The sequence below is a fragment of the Dromiciops gliroides genome, chromosome 3 (assembly GCF_019393635.1).
Source record: "Dromiciops gliroides isolate mDroGli1 chromosome 3, mDroGli1.pri, whole genome shotgun sequence".
NCBI classification, from domain to species: Eukaryota; Metazoa; Chordata; class Mammalia; order Microbiotheria; family Microbiotheriidae; genus Dromiciops; species Dromiciops gliroides.
In genome coordinates this window covers 370200170-370217529 of record NC_057863.1, presented here as the reverse complement: position 1 = coordinate 370217529, position 17360 = coordinate 370200170, and the positions used below count along the sequence as shown (strand labels likewise).

The 17360-nt window shown below is 36.1% G+C and overlaps 1 protein-coding gene across 1 annotated transcript in view; it reads right to left on the bottom strand.

Annotated features, from left to right (window-relative positions):
- LRP1B (LDL receptor related protein 1B) overlaps window positions 1-17360 on the bottom strand; it is a 2279180-nt gene that overhangs the window by 1217012 nt on the left and 1044808 nt on the right. Inside the window, 1 exon segment of the mRNA XM_043994810.1 lies at window positions 10823-10985. Coding sequence (XP_043850745.1) covers window positions 10823-10985 — 163 coding nt within the window.

Genomic DNA, 17360 nt, shown 5'->3' with positions numbered 1-17360 from the left:
AAATGGGAATAAAACCTATATTGCCTGCCTTACAAAGTAGCTACAAGACACAAATGTGATATGTAAAGTGATTTTTAAACTTTAAAGTGCTATATATAAATGTCACCTGTTATTTTTATTATTACTTTAATTGTTATCCAGACCCTATGCCTAAAATTCCTATAATGGCAAGCAGAAAGAGGTCTCTTTCATAATGCAAATAGCAATTCCTAATAGATTGTGAAAACTGAGGCACTCTCTAAGCAATTTTTCATGCTATTTACTCTCTTTTGTTTGCTTTGGGTTTGTTGTTGTTGTTCTGTTTCATAGCATTCTTGCTCTCAGTTATGCTTGAATCAAACTAAAATCTGCTACAAGAATATAAAGGGCCTGTGGCCCTGTGGCTTCTTAGAATTATTTCCCCCCAAACCTTGACTATAATGAAAAGGGGATCATTTTTTCCACCTTTGGGTCTTTTAGATCTGATTGATAAGTTTTACTTTGACTGGCACCCAGGCTTGCTCTCCATGTCCTGTCTGTCTTCCCCCTTAGAATATAAGTTCCTTGAGGGCAGGAACTTGCCTGCTGCTTGGATTTGTGTCCCCAGTACTTTGCACCATTCCTGGCACGTAGTAAGATATTTATTTCTTTGTCTCCCTCTGTCTCTGTCTCTGTCTCTGTCTGTCTGTCTGTCTGTCTACCTGCCTCTCTTTCTCTGAAAGAAAAAAAGGTCAGAAGAATGAATAAGAACCAAAAGTCCTTCCTGATTTACAAAAAAAAAAAAAAATGGTGCAGTGGGTATGGAGAGGGGGTAGATAGAGTTTTCTGTAACTCCTAGTACCTCCTTTTTATATGGCACTGAAAAAGTAATGTACTGAATGAATCCTTGAAGCTTTAGTTACTGTGTCTTCCACATGTTCAACTTACAAAGAACAGGAACAGACTGAGAAAATGAGTTCTTTTGTTTATTACACAAAAGATAGGAAGCATTAAGCACAATTATTCCTGTGTCCTTCTAAGTTAGGTACCATTGGAAGCTACATTAATACTCTCAAGTAGCATCTAGGTGGCCTTAAAAGAGAGTTAATGATGCTTTCAAAAGGTTCTTAATTTATATTGAAAATAACTTAGGCAAAGGAGAGAATTAGGCTCACAGAGTGTTCATAGTATTCTGGTGAAATATAGAGTATGCTCCAGAAATAATTATCTGTCACATAAAAATCCTTCCCCTAGTAGACCAAGTATCTCCAGATGGGCAAAGTTACCAATGACTCATATGATTATGGTCCTGGAACATTTATTTTTAAGTATGTGTAAAGGTGGTATGGTCCTGGAACATTTACTTTTAAGTATGTGTAAAGGTGGTATTCCTAGATATCAGCATATAAGACTTAAAACCCCCCAACAATTTTTGGTGGGGTTGCTCTGATAAACACATATTTACAAAACTCTTGAGAAGTCATGGTCCTATCTTACTGCAGCTGCTTAGAAAAACTCTTAGGTCCCCAAACACATTCTTTTTCTACATGCAATTTATAAGTAGGTAGGCTTAGAAACCTCCCTTTCTTTTTTTAGATCATTCCCAGGCTGCAATAGACACAGAACTGAAATTAGGACAAGGCTGCTGGGGCTATTCTCTAAGCATTAACATAGGAGTATGCCGCACATCATTTCTTAGGTGGTGTGGAGATTATCCTCCTCATGCTTTGTGCACAGGCACAACCCACCTACCTCCTCCCCCCTGCACCGCCCCTCCCCAGCTCTCACGCAGGTAATAGGAATAAGGCAGGCCCTGGGAGAGGGAAGGGGAATAGAATAATAGGTTAATGGTTAAGGGATGAAGAGGAAAAGACTAGCATCCTTTCAAACTTTGTCAGAGGACACACTGAGCTTACTTCCACCCTCTCTGCAAACTGCTTTTGTCCAAGGTTAATCAGTCTCTTGAAGACATTGAAGTTGGTCTAAGCCTCCAAGAAGTTTCAAAAGATGGAGGCTGAAGAAGGCCTATGCATTTCAGGTGTGGATGATATACTGTGAAATTCATGGAGCTGGAGATAGAATGTCTTGTATAAATACCAAGAAGTAGGCCACTGTGGCCAAAACATACAGTATGGGGAAGGGTGGGGAGACGAAGTAATTATTCTGGAAAGATAAACTGCACCCAGACACTGAAGGGCTTTAAAATTATGACAGAGAAGCTTGTAATTTATTCTAAAGGAAATTAAGAGCCAGTGAAGTTTCTTGAGTTTCTATAGTATGGTTAAACTTATGATTTGAGGATGGGCTAGAGAAAGGAAAGACTGGATGAAGGAGCAATTAGAAGAAAAAGAAAAGTTAGTTCAACATACTCACTGAGTAACTGATCTGTTTGCTGAACTAGAGCTGTTTTAGAAGTCTGGTAAACGAGAGGAAAAAAATGATGATTACTAGAGAAATGTGGATTTTATACTGGGGATAGCTTGCAAAATGGTCAACTGTAGAAGAGAAATCCATTTAACACAGATAAATGCACCTTTGACGGACAAACACTATATGAATCTAAGGAGAGATGCTTTCCAGGAAGATCTCATAGTATAATTTATCACACAGTACTAAAGTTTATACTCTTACAATGATATGAGGAGGATATTTAACCTCCTACTTTATACTTTCTTGGGACCATTTCCTCTAAATCCCTATAGCTAACATTCAAGTTTAAAGAAGATTTCTTCTTAGTATTGGAGGTAGTGTCTTGTACCTAGAAAAATGCCCAATGGTACTAACTAGATTTGATTTAAATAGCATTATTTTTAGAAAATACGTTTTTAGTTTTGAAGACAATCATTCTTTTGGCTTTTATCTTAGTGGAATGCAAAAGAAAGCAAATTATTTGAGCAGTAGGTATTCACTGTTATTCATCCTAATAGAATTTCATTTCAATGCAGTGCACTTAAAAATTGTTTTCTTTGTATTGTGTATTATTAAATTACCTGATAAATGGATTCTAATACATGAAATAATTTCAAGAAAAAATAGATATAAAGGAAAATCAGGTATGATTTTAGTGCATCCCTCTCTCCAAACATCTTTAATTATGTGCATTATCAAACTGTTCATAAAAGTTTGAGTATTTTAATTTTGATCATTTAAGAGTCTACTTAGAATCTACTGGAATATAGCATCTAAAAGTATTTTTTTTTACATACTAATCCTTTTTTCAAACTGTAACAATCAATTATTCTAGTAAATGCTCACTAGGCCTTCCTCTTCCATTATGCTAGATTTCTGGACAATAAGAAGATTAATGTCTTATGTCTGTTTTTATTTTTCAGTGTGGCACAGTGAGAAAAGGGAGCAAGTTGGAGTCACAGAACTTGAGTCTGATTCCTTATTTTTTCTCCTATGACTGGCATGATCTTAGGCAAGGCACTTTACCTCAGAAGGTCTCAGTTTTCTCATCTAAAAATATGCCTAGATCAGGGCTTCTTAAACTTTTCCCACTCACAAGCCCTGTTCCCCCAAGCAATTTTTATGTGACCCCAGGTATACAGGTATATAAAATAAGTATACATAATCTTTTAATGTTGTCAATTTTTTCATGACCCCCACATTCAGTTCTGCACCCACATGAGCTTGCAGCCCATAGTTTAAGAAGCTAGGCCCTACATGACCTCTAAATTTCTTCCTACCTCCAGATATATTATCTTAAATATTATCCTTTAGCCTCTCAGTTTTATAAAATCCATATTCGATTAACATTTTACATTTTATTATCCCTTTTTTAGGATTAAGGATTTCTGTCACATTATTTTCACTATGTCATTGTTATTAATGCACAGTTTTTAAGCATTCACTACATGTGTTTACTGGGGAACAGCCTTCAAATGTTCAGAAATCACCAAGTCCCTCCTATTGTGATGTTTGGTGAATACTCAGACTAAGTACATTGGCATCACCCATATGGGACATGCTTGGAACCTGCTCTAGGGAGACAATGGTCCTGGATTGGGGTTTTGGTTTTATTTGTTTGTCCTTTTTCATTCTAGGTGCAGGGAAAGGAAGCTCCAATGAAGGACCTCAAGCCATGAAGATTTCAGAGTCAAAAATTCCAAGCTGGATGCTGCATCCAATCCAGCAAGAAAGCTTTCATAAACAACAGTCAGGGGGGCAGCTAGATGGCGCAGTGGATAAAGCACCGGCCCTGGATTCAGGAGTACCTGAGTTCAAATCTGGCCTCAGACACTTAACACTTACCAGCTATGCAACCCTGGGTAAGTCACTTAACCCCAATTGCATCACCAAAAACCAAAAACAAAACAAAACAAAAAACAACAGTCAGGGTACCTAAGAGGGGTTTGAATTTGAAGTTGGCAGATGAATGCTATGTAGGAACTTATCTAAACTGTGATCCAGGGGCAACTAGATGGCGCAGTGGATAGAGCACCAGCCCTGGAGTTAGGAGGACCTGAGTACAAAACTGACCTCAGGGGCAGCTAGGTGGTGAAGTGGATAGAGCACTGGCCCTGGATTCAGGAGTACCCGAGTTCAAATCCAGCCTCAGACACTTAACACTTACTAGCTGTGTGACCCTGGGCAAGTCACTTAACCCCAATTGCCCTGCAAAGAAAAAAAAAAAGAGAAAAACTGACCTCAGACATTTGACCCTCATTAGCTGTGTGTCCCTGGGCAAGTCACTTAACCCTCATTGCACTGCCCCTTCAAAAAAACAACAACAACCACCAAACAAACGTAAACAGTGAGCCTAATCTTCCTCTCCTAACAAGAGAATGAGTTGATCTATAGGGGATTATGTTCCCAAGGTATTGGGGAAAATGTTTGTATATTTGTTCTTTTTATATCTTTGGAGTCAATATTCCTTTGCAAAATTTAAATGAAACTAGTGTACTAGGGACTAGTGGCTAAAAAGAGGAGTAGACAATCTTTGGAGACTTGAGTTGATGGAAAGAGTACCTCAAGGTACTTCAGAAACCTAGAAGGAAGGAAAGAATATAATGTACTGGGTCCTCAAAAAGTGTTGGCCTCTTATTTTAGGCCCCTAGTAGACCTAGTAGATCAATTAAAATGAGCTTCCTTTTGAAATGTCTTTTGCACCTATTCGATTCTTTTCATTCGCACTGCCACTATTCTAGTTCAGAACCTTATTATATCATCCCTGAACTATTTTGATGTCCTTCATATTGGTCTCAATTGAGACACTGCCTCCAATATCTCCCCATTTTCATCAGTTCTCTCAACCATAACCAGATTATTGATAAAAATGAAAATATGGATTATATTAAACATGACTTTTTTGTGCTAAAAAGCTTATGCTGCCTCTCCACCTAACACAAACCTAGCAAAATAAGTTTTAGAGTTAAACCTTAGAGACCTTTTAATCCAAATCTCAGTTTACAACTGTGGAAAACAATGCTATTAGAGGTGATTCTAGGTAAGAAGATAGTTGTATATCCTTAGTTTGTCAGTCAAGACTCAGGTGTAATCTCCCTCTTCTCCCCTGTGTTTCAATCAGCCTGTACTATTTACAGTTTCACAAACATACCTTGGACCTTCCAATCTCTGATCTTTTCTCAAATATAAGCTCCTTGAAGACTGGGGCAGGGTATAATGTATTAATTTGATATTTCCTACACTGCTTAACCTAGTACCTTGGAAATGGTGGGGACAAAATAAATATGTCTTGAAAGGACAAGTGAATGATACCACATGGGCCAAAGGAAATGCCAGTTTTTAAAATATTGTTCTTCTTTTTAAAAATATTATGTCTAGTACATGCCAATGGGAATACTTTGACCAGTAATGATTTAATTACCAAATGATCATTTCTAAGCTTATGTACCTACAAAGGTCAATACTTCAGTAAGACCAAAATAAGACTCTAATGTTCTAAACCTTTATCTTCCCTTGCTAAAGGCAAGGTATATGGGGGTAGGGAAGAACAATTGAAAAATGTCTTTAGAGGAGAAAGTATCCACTCTAAGCCCTAAAGCCAGTCCAATTATTCTCAAGTCAAACCATTAGCTATCTACTTCAAGGGAAAATATCCATCTGAGTTCAATATCCTGCACAATTCTGCTGTTACCAAGAGAAAAAAAAAACAAACAAACACCAACAAACAACATAACTCAGCATAAAAGTTAAATAGCCTGGGGGGAGGAGCAATTGAATCTGATTATGTGACTCATAGTAAGATCTTGAATTTATGTTGTTTACTAAACCTCCTAATGTTTAAGAGGACAGTATCAAGTACTTATTTTATTGTTTTTAATTTTTTTTTCCTTTCCTTTGTTTAGAGTAAAAGATTCATCTAAATTCTTTAAAATAGTATGTGGTGCCTTGCCCATTTATTTCCTTTGGACATTTCAAAGAAATCACTCTTTGGGGAATTATTTGCTTTTATATATGTATTTATGTGCTTGCATTATGAAACATGATGTTATCAATATATTTTTGGCTTTCTTGTTGGTGTTTATAGATAAGTCAGACCTGAGTAAACTTGATTGCTTATTTAGAGACCTAAAATCATTCTTTGATAGCTCTTTTATTTTGATCATGCATATATGTGAAGAAAAGTAAAAGCTATACGTATGTATAAATTTAAATTCATTTTAAAACATAAAGAAGCAAGATTCTGTCAGTGTATAAGTTATTCCCAGCCAATGGTTTGGTAGATTTCATGCCACCTGAAAATCATCCAAAAAACTAAAGTGATAATTTAATATTTCTAAAATGACCTAAAAATGTTCATATAATTTTCCAATGTGTATAAAATGTTTGAAAAATAGCATCATATTCAAAATAAAGCCTTATAAACAAAAACAAAAGTTATATCTGATATCCTTCTTTAATTATGTCTAAATTTATAAATATGAATAAAAAGGCAATTAGTGGTAGCCTAAAAATATTTAAACACAAAAGTGAAGGATCTAGTCTCTCTCAATATTCCTGAAGTGATAATTGGAGCAAGAAGAGCACTATCTCCCCTGGAACTTCCTCTCTTTCATGGAACAGACCTGTATAGGACCAATCAAATTGAGAACTGCCCTTTAGGCATGGCCAGAAAGGTACTCAAACAATATTTCTCTATGGCAGTGGGACTTCTGATTTGACATAAGACTTCAAAGTGGGCACTAAGATCAACCTGGTGTAAATAATGATAAAGTAACGTCCCTGTCTGATGTCAAATGGAGCCTGCTAGAGTAAATACTTTTTCTTGGACAGTGCCTAGAGGCCATAGAGCCCAGAGAACACAGAAATGATATTCTTTTTCATGATTAAAGGAAGACTGGGCACACAAAAGAACCTGATGAAGGGATGAAGCCTAATATAGGAGTTAAAACTTACATATAAAATCCTTATATTGGAAACAAAAAAACAAAAAAAAAGAAGAGGCTCAAGGCCCATGTCCTACCAAAACCACCCATTCCACTTTTGTACAGCTCAAGCTATTTTAGCAAATGTTTTCCTTTATATCATAGTATCCATACATTGTTCCTATTTCTGCCTTGTAGAATCAGGCAGAACAAGTCAATTCCTTCTTCCATATAATGGTTTTTGAAATAGTTGAAAATGGTTATCATTCCTTCCCTCTCTCTTACCATACATCCCCCACCTCCCACAAACCAAATAAAAAAAAAAAAGGCACAATCATTCTGATCTGATTAACTCAAAGATACAACTCTCTCAGTGTTATTAAGGATTTCTTAATGCAATACTTTAAAGATCTATAACTTTGTCAGGGTCAACAGTCCTTCCAACTCCATGCATCAAACTCCTAATAAAATGCATCTTTATTATGAGATCTTTCTAATTTGGTAGGACCTGCTAGAATTTGTATTTCGCTGGCATAGGCTTTCATTTAACCACAATAAGATAATGAGGAAAAGGTTTTATTGGGGATTAGATGGTAGTAAAAGATGTCATTAATGGATTATATGATAGGAAAAAATGGACTGGTTGTGTGTCTAGAGCAAGGAATAATAGACAGACAACCAGAGTAGTCCACTGAAATCATCTCAAATTCAGGATAAAGGATCTCTCCAATCCCTCATCCCCAACCCTCCCCAACACCCTTCCTCCCATGGCAAATTTATTGAAGAACATGAACAAGGGTTGTACAGGATGAGCTGCCATGGATGGGTTGTGATTTGCATTGTTGGAAGAAGCTTTTCAATAAATAAAATCAGAGATACATGCCCACTGATCAGACAAGATACACTTATTGGTTGAAGGTCTATACCAGCTTGGATAAATGCCTATCACTCTATTTTCAGTTGCTCACTCTCTGTGCATGTGGCTGCTTTTTTTTGCACAGAAAATAAGGCAGAGAGAGCATTGCTGTAGATCACTATACATAAAAGAGAGTATGGTTATAGGGGACAATCAATCATTTCTCCTGTCTCTCTGGAGAAGGAATTAATCCATCAATTAATATTTATTAACAGTCTACGATATGCCAGGCACCAAGCCAGGCACTATATGTCTAAGCACTGTGGATACAAAAAGAGGCAAAAGACAGTGCCTTCCCTCAAGGAGCTCAAGGAGCTTACAATCTAATTTGTGTGACATCATGCATACAAATATATACAAAGCAAGCTATATACAGGTCAAATAGGAAATAATTAACAAAGGGGAAGCACAGAATTAAGGACGGTTGGAAAAACCTTCTTGTAAAAGATTTGCCTTGTTGTTTTTTTTTTCCTGAATGTATCCTGCTCATCATTTCTTACAACACAATAGCATTCCATATCACAATTTGTTCAGCCATTCCCCAATTGATGGGCATCCCCTCAATGTCTAATTCTTTGCCACCAGAAAAGAGCTGCTGTAAATATTTTTGTATCTATAGGCCCTTTTCCTTTTTTAAATTTTATCTCCTTTTAGATACAGGCCTATTAGTGGTATTGTTAGGTCAAAGAGTATGTATGATTTTATAGTTCTTTGGGCATAGTTCAACATTGTCCCTCAAAATGACCAAATCAGTTCACAACTCCACCAACCATGCATTAATGTTTTATTTTTCGCCATGTCCCCTACAATGTTTGCCATTTTCCTCTTTTGTTCTATTAGTGAATCCAATCTATTCAAGATAGTACCCCGGAATTGTTTTAGTTTGCTTTTCTCCAATTAATAGAGTTAGAGCATTTTTTAAATATGGCTATAGACAGCTCTGATTACTTCATCTGAAAACTTGAAGCTTCTCATTTTGCAGATGAGGAAACTAAGGAACAGAAAAGTCACAAGACTGAATAATGTCACCAAAGTAGGCAAGGAGCCCAGGACTCTGCTTGCTTCCTCTAGCATAGTTGACCCTGCACTGCATTCCATCACTCTCACTATAAAAGGTTCCATGGCTTCCTTCTCTTCTTACTGCCTGAAGTGAAAGGGGAAACAAGAAATGATTCCAGAATGAGCTGTAGAGAACGATCCTGCCACTCTCTTAAGGGTGGGCCAATGTACGAAAACAGGGCTTTTCTATCCCTAATTTCGACAATTCTGTAATTGAAAAATTGTGCCTGAGAGACATGGCAAATTCAAACAAAAAATTCCCAAGAACCTATTGTGATAAATGATACATGACAGAATTACATTTAAACAGCTACTAGGCCCAAAGGAATCCTGCAGAGAATAAGTGCAAACAATGTGAGGTTCCAAATTCCTTTGACAAAATGACAAAATATGGGTCTTTCATATAACGACAGGGAAAAATGGGAAGCCTGAAAACATGAAATATGTTGTTATTCAATGGGGGTGGGGGTGGTACTGTTAATGTATATCACATTACAGATTGGCATTTCTTTTTCAAAAGGGTCTATGTTTCTTTGTTTTGAAGGAGACTAAACAAAACAAAATAAAACTACTATCTTTGACAAAACACAATTGTTTAATCATGAATTTAAAATTCAACTCACACGCCTCAGGAAGAACATGCAAGCAAATACATTTCTAACTAGAGATGCCGAAAAGGATCCCTGTTAGCACATCTGAAAATTTCCATTTCTTTCTTACTAGCTTTACCCAACAACCCAAACAAATCAGTTTAAATACAACTTCTCTTACTAATGTCTTCTGAAACATCTCTGTAGTCAGATTGAGTCAAGTTTACCATCTGCTGCAAATACAAATACAGCTATATTCAGGAATTATATTATACAGACTTCCTAGCAAAGTCCTGGCTCGCAAGCTGTTTCTGTCAAAATCAGACCCATTGTGATGATGCATCTTAATATTCAATCAGACTTTAAGTAAAGAGTGACAAAAGTCCACATATGGATGACAGCTGTTTCTTCAGTAAATATTTTCCCATTTATTGAATGAAGGCTTATGGCAATTTAGGATGTGTTCCATCAGACATTTCAGACTGAACTGCCTGGAGACTCATAAAACAATAACAAGGATAAAACTTTGTTTTCAAAATCCTTACTGTAATTTACACCTGAAAAGATAAGCATTTCTCCAAGAAAAGTAATGTACCTACATCATTGGCAACAATACCTTTTCCCAAATACTCAGGTCCCTACCCAAAATGTTAATATGTTTATGAAATAAAAAATGTAAATATTGATTTTTCCAATCTTCCAAATAAAATAGATGTGTTATTCATACTTTGCATAACTATACCCTTGTCAAATTAGTAAGCATTAAAGAAGTTTAATGAGCTAATTAGCAGAAAATGTCAGGTAAGGCCTATTTTTATGCCAACCAAGTGGACTGAGAAAATTGGGAGAGGAAAAATGTAAAGCAAATGTCTTCCAGACTCTTGATTTCCTTTTCCTGGAAGCATTTATTCAACATCAAACATGGAAAAATAAAAAACAAACAAACAAAAAATACCAGATTATCTTACCCTGATACTGGATCAACAGCTACTGCTTTGGGGTTGTGAAGCTCCAGGTCTATCAAGGTAACACACACAGATCCATTGTGATTACATACAAAAATCCTGTCACTGACATGGTCCACAAAATAAAAGTTTCCAGTGAGCCAATCAATTGCCATTTGTTGTACATCTGAAAAGAGAAAGAAGGGGGAAACTGAAATGATTTCAGAATAACAATTCAGAGAAAAGAACTAAAATGCTACCAAGAATGCTAAAGCCATTGAAAATGGAAAATTCACAGGGTGCTCCTGCAACTAAAAAAATATATATTGCCTTTTTTTTTTTTCACTGAGGCAATTGGGGTTAAGTGACTTGCCCAGGGTCACACAGCTAGTAAGTGTTAAGTGTCTGAGGCTGGATTTGAACTCAGGTACTCCTGAATTCAAGGCTGGTGCTCTATCCACCATGCCACCTAGCTGCCCCTATATTGTCTTTTAAATTACTTCAACTCTCTTGGCCTTAATTTCCTCATTTGTAAAATAAGAAGTTTATACTGATGAACCTTTGAAGTCTTTTCTAGCTCTAAATTCTAAGATCTTAGGAAAATAAATCATTGCCTTTGCCATAATTACTGATTTTATTTTCTTGCATAGCAATAAATATGACAGTTTGTATTTTCTCAATTTACTTATGCATTAAGAATGACTGCTGAGAGAGGAATCAAATGGTCAGAAAAAGACTTTATACAAGGATATGCTCCATGCAGATCAGTTTTTTGTGTTGTTGATATTCTCCCCCCCCCCCAATTCTGAGGCCAATCATCTCTCTTCACTTTTTTATCTCAAAACATTGTCCCAGTAGCATGAGTTTTCAGAGAATGATGTCCTATCAGCAGAAAGACCAATATGGATGTATGTGTCAGTATTCCCATTACTGATGACACATTGTCAAATCCTAGAAAGAACAGCTACTTTGCGGAATTCTTAGCATGCATTGCAAGGACAAGCAGATGGTGGCTACTGGAATCCATTGGATTCAGATTTTCAGGCCATCGATTACATTTGCATTACAGAGATACACAGTCTATGGAAAACTATAAGCAATTTATTTAAAATGCTACCAAAGAAAGCTGTGTGTATTTTTCCCCCTCCCAGTTTAGCAGCCAGGAATTTGAAAGGGCTTAAAGCATTTCTCAGCCCAAATAAATGCGGAATTGTATTTTTTTTCCATTATCATTTCAGCTGGAGTTTTCAAGCCTGCTATTTCTGATGCCATTTCAAATAACCTCTATTCTGATAAAGAGCAGGGAAGTCCATTCATGCCTTATCCCTCTCATACTGGGCTTCCTGTTGCCTTTTGTCTATGCAATTGTAATTCCAAACAAAAGAGCAGCTTGACAGCTTTCACACCTTATTTCAACTCCTTATCACTTCAATAGATATTCTGCTACTGAAACAATAGGTATTGTTAACAACCATCCAGTTCTAAAGCAGCCAAGTTTCACTAAAGTGCCTGATAATTAAGCCACCATTTAGTGTGAGGGAAGGGTGGGTTTTATGTTTGCCATCAATCTGCTGAAGGTTCTATCTGTTTAATACATTTTTTATATTAAGAATGTGAATAAAGGAGCAAAAGATGCCCGTTGGAGACAATTGGGCATAGAACTCAAGCCAAAAGAAGCCCTCCATTTTGGCACACAGCTAAGTATTCCAAGAGACAGGTTGAATTGCTTGGGAAATAACATGGATTCCTCGCCTCACTTGGCTGGTGTAGTCATACACAATTTTAATATAATTATGAAACCAACAAAATCTTTAAATTTTCAATGAGTTCTTTATGAATATTTTTCTATTTTTGTCTTCAACTGTCACTTCTTTTAATGTTTATTTTTTTTTTCTTTAACCCTTCTTGTTTTTTATTACAGGTTCATATTATTCGCAGCTCAGTCATCTGACACTGAGATTTCTTCTTGAGAAGTAAACACCAGAAGCTTTTAGCTCACTGGTTTTAGTCAAATAAAATGAGGGGGAAAGGTATATCCTTAACATATTATAAATATATTTTATCCTTACAATTGCTACAGTGTGATATTTAAGAAAGAACACTGGATTTGGAATCAGAAGACCTGATTTGAATATTGATTGTCTACTTGATACCAGTCAAACCTTGAATAAGTCACTTAGATTCTCTGGGCCTCAGTTTCCTTTTCTGTAATATAAGGGGGTTTAACTATATGATCTTTAAGTACTTCTAATTCTAATAGGTCATGGAATTACTGATATAGAGCTAGAAGGCTTTTTCAGATGTGATTAGGTCTAAACCCTTTATTTTGCAGTGTTAATATGAATATGTGGATCACCTGGATTCGATGGAGGTGCCTTATTATCCAAAAGTATTTTTTACGAAACCCTGGGTTAATAGGAGCAAAATGTCTTTCAACGGAACTCCAAACTGAACCCAGATACCTAGCAGATAAAAGACCTTACTTAGTCTCTTCTTTTCCCTCAGGATATTAAGTCCCTATCTTATGGTGACATCTGAGCATCCTCATCCTAGCCATACACTTTTTTTTTTTTGAATCCTGTAATCTTATCATGATGCTTTGGTATTTCCTCCATAATTCTTATAACTGAAAATTGTTAAACTGACTTTGCTTCTGAATCATAGTATTGAAACTGATAATGCCCTGTAATCAGTGGAGATATATATATATATATATATATATATATATATATATATATATATATACCCTCAGAAATGGGGAGTCTCTGAGCTTCCCTCTTAGGAAGGGAGTCTCCATATGATCATGTGTCATATATTTATCCTTGGCACAAAATATTAAATTGATATTATGTTTTTTTTTCTGTCTGTCTCTGATTTGGTTCATCTTGTAGGACATATTAAATTCTTTTATCTGGTTCTTAACCATGTTCTCTGATCTAGTTATTATATTTGTAGGAGAGCAGGTATGGGAACAAATTGTAGGAGATATTATAAGATATTGTAATTTCTCTGATCTGTTTATTAATTTGTAGGAGAGATTAAAGATGATTTCTTTGATCTGTTTACAGGAGACAGGCAGATACAAAAACTATATTTTAATACTCAACAACAGGAAACTATAGAATTCTTGGGGTTCCTTAGATATGATCTTATCCAAAACCTCCATTTTATAAACTAGGCAATTGAGGGACAGAACAGTGAAGGGATTTTCCTGGAAATGGAGACACACAGGCAGTAAGTGGCAAAGCCAGTACTCAGATTCATTTTTTTTTTGACTCAAAACCCTTTACCTTTCTTTTAAACCAAATCATATTGCTACTGCTTCTAGTTTTGACTCTAGATTCAAAAGCTCTAGATTTAATTTAGAAATTAAAACTATATCTTAAAATATTGACACAGATGCTTTTAAGATTTAATACTAATATACATGTTTAGAAATTCTAGAGTTTTATGAAGGATATACTAGTGAATCTGAATCTAGTATAATATGAGATCCCTTGTCCTAAAAATGGACCACAGAAACAACAGCAACAACAAAAAAATCACTAAATGGTTATAACTGACCACAACGAATCACTGTTACTCAATCATTTCTTCTCAGACCATAATGTAGAAGCTTAATTTCCAAATGAATTTAGGAAATGACTTCCACAAATAATATCATTTAATTCATTGAAGCATACATATCTATGCCTCCAATAATGCTCTACTTTTCAGATTTTTAAAATAGAATAAGATCACTCCAAACTCATGTTTCAAATTTGCTTTGAAACAGAAGTACTGCATAAGACAATACAACAACTTTTTAGTAAGCACATATAGTGTTTGCAACTTTGTCCTAAGTAGGTCTCGGGGTGATATAAAAATTCCTTTCTTGACTTCAAGGACTTTACAATGTAGCATTAAGATAAGAATAATAGGTCAGATAGTGAATATATACAATGCTACATATTGTAAGTTCATTTGCATGATGTCATAAAGTGCTTTTGAAAAGAGCTTTGAGAAGTATTTTCCTGTTGTTCAGTCATTCAGTAGTGTTGTACTCTTTGTGACTCCATGTACCATAATAGCCAGTTCTGTCCTGCACTATCTCTAGAAGTCTCTCTAAGCTCACGCTCATTGTTTTCCCCATGACACTATCTCTTCATCTCATCCTCTGCCATCCTCTTTTCCTTTTTCATTCAATCTTCCCACCATCAGGCTCTTTTCCAATGAGTCTGGTCTTCTCATTATGTGGCCAAAGTACTTAAGCTTCAGCTGTATTATTTGACTTTCTAGTGAATGGTCTTAAATATTTTCCTCAAGTACTGATTAATTTCATTTCCTTGCTGTCCAAGGGACTCTCAAAAGTCTTTTCCAGCACCACAATTCAAATGTCAGTTCTCTGCATTCAGCTTTCCTTATAATCCAACTCTCAAAGTAATACATTGCTACAGGGGGAAAATATATATATATATTTTTTTTTCTATAGCTTTATATATACATATATATACATATACACACATATGTATATATATAGCTTTAACTAAACAGACCTTTATATATATGAAGTATAAGGAAGACAGCTAGATGGCATAGTACACTGCTGGACCTGGAGTCAGGAAGATCTAGTTCACATCAGGCCTTAGACACTTATTAGCTGTGTGATCCTGGGCAAATCACTTAACCCTCTTTGCCTCGATGAGCTGGAGAAGGAAATGGCAACCACTCCAGTAACTTTGCCAAGAAAAACCCAAATGAGGTTATAACAAGGCAGACACAACTAACATGACTGAGATCACACTGAAAGGAGGTAAAAAATTCTCCCAAGAATTAATAAGGAAGGCATCATTGAAGGAAAAATAATAATTTGGGTTTAAAAGGAAGGTAGATATTTAACAGATGAAGAGAGTCTGGGAAGACACCCAAAGTACTGTGAATACAATAAGCAAGGGCACAGAGGTGTGAGAGCAGTCACCATTTGACAAGTAGAAAATTATCTGGTTTGTAAAGAACATAGTTGGAATTAAGATGAGTTAAGACTTAGAAGGCAGAGTTATCCAAGTTGTGGAATTGGAGGCTAAGCAATTCATATTTTATTCATCAGGAAATAAGGAATCATTAAAGGCTTTTCTTTGTTTCTTTTGGACTGACATGATCAAATATATACATAAAAAGATTCTGGTAGCTCTATGTAGGAACTATTGGGAGGCTAAAAGGCGGAGGAATGAATATCTATTAGTTCTCTTTTACAGTAGTCCAGGCAAAAGGATGCTTTCATTGTTTGCATTTGTTTCATTCTTTGCATTTGCATTGGTAGCCCCAACATCTTGCAAAATGTTTGGCATTCACAGTAAATGCTTATTGATTGATTACCCAATGGTTACGAAACTCTGTGCTAGGCTGGCAAGAAGTGGGAATGAAGTAAAGAGAGCAAATTTGAAAGCTGCTATAGAAATGGAAACAACAAAACCTGGTAATTGATTGAATATTAGAGAAATGGGAGGGGAAAAAAAGAGAAAGACAACCCCAAGGTTATAATGCCCAGAGACTGAGAGCAGGGCTGTAAGACAAAATTGTGGTCTGAAGGAGAAACATCCTGGGCTGGGAAAATAATATATTGAGTTCAGTTTGGGTTGTAACTGAGGTGTAAAGGGATTGTGTAGATGGAAAGGTCCTAAAAGTAACTGGAGAAATCAAAATGTTATAGGATTCAGAGCTAAGAACAACTTTATAAAAGATTTAGTCAAGTTTTCTCATGTTAAAGATGAGGAAAACAAGACCCAGAGAAATTCAAGGATTTTTCAGTGCCCTACTTCTTTGAGTGGCTGAGTTCCGATTTGAATCCAAATCTGATTCCAAATTCAGTTTCCTTTCCTCTACACAAGCATTTGAACTCTATTTCATGTATAAATTTGCTATGCAACCTTCAAAAAATCATTAAACTATCAGTTAATATCCATCTACTGTGATGGAAACATTACATACAATTTGATTCATTGAGAAGAAAGTCATATTCAGTCAGTGACTAAATGGCAATCTGAATGTACTTGGGGTCAGAGTCAAAAATCGCGGGGACTTTGAGAGCTTTTACAACCAGGTCTGATCTCTCCTTTTGAGGCCAGTGACTGTTTGATAGTTTGCTTATCTACTCCACAGTTTAGTCACACAGAGCTGGAAAAACAGTGTATTTATTGTCCTTTAAAAAATGGTAGATTTGGTTTCAGAAAACAGAATCGCAGAATGTAAGCCCTAGAAGAGAGCTCAGAGGCTATGAAACCTAACCTGTACCTAAACAAGATTCCCATTTACAGTGTGGAGGACTACAAACAAAATAAGTGTGAGTTGGGGGAGGGAGAGGAGTTGGGATGTCTCCTTATATAAAGAAATTTCTAGAGTCACAGACACATGAGGCTGCGTCACCCCATGTCTCTTCTCTAATTGGAGGGCTGTAAGGCAGAGGGAAAAAAATCCTAAAGGCCCTAAAATACCAGTCATACCTCTATTCTCCACTTGCTGCTCTGCTTGGTTTCAACTCCATTATTGTCTTCATCATACCATGCCAAGGATAACTCAACATCAA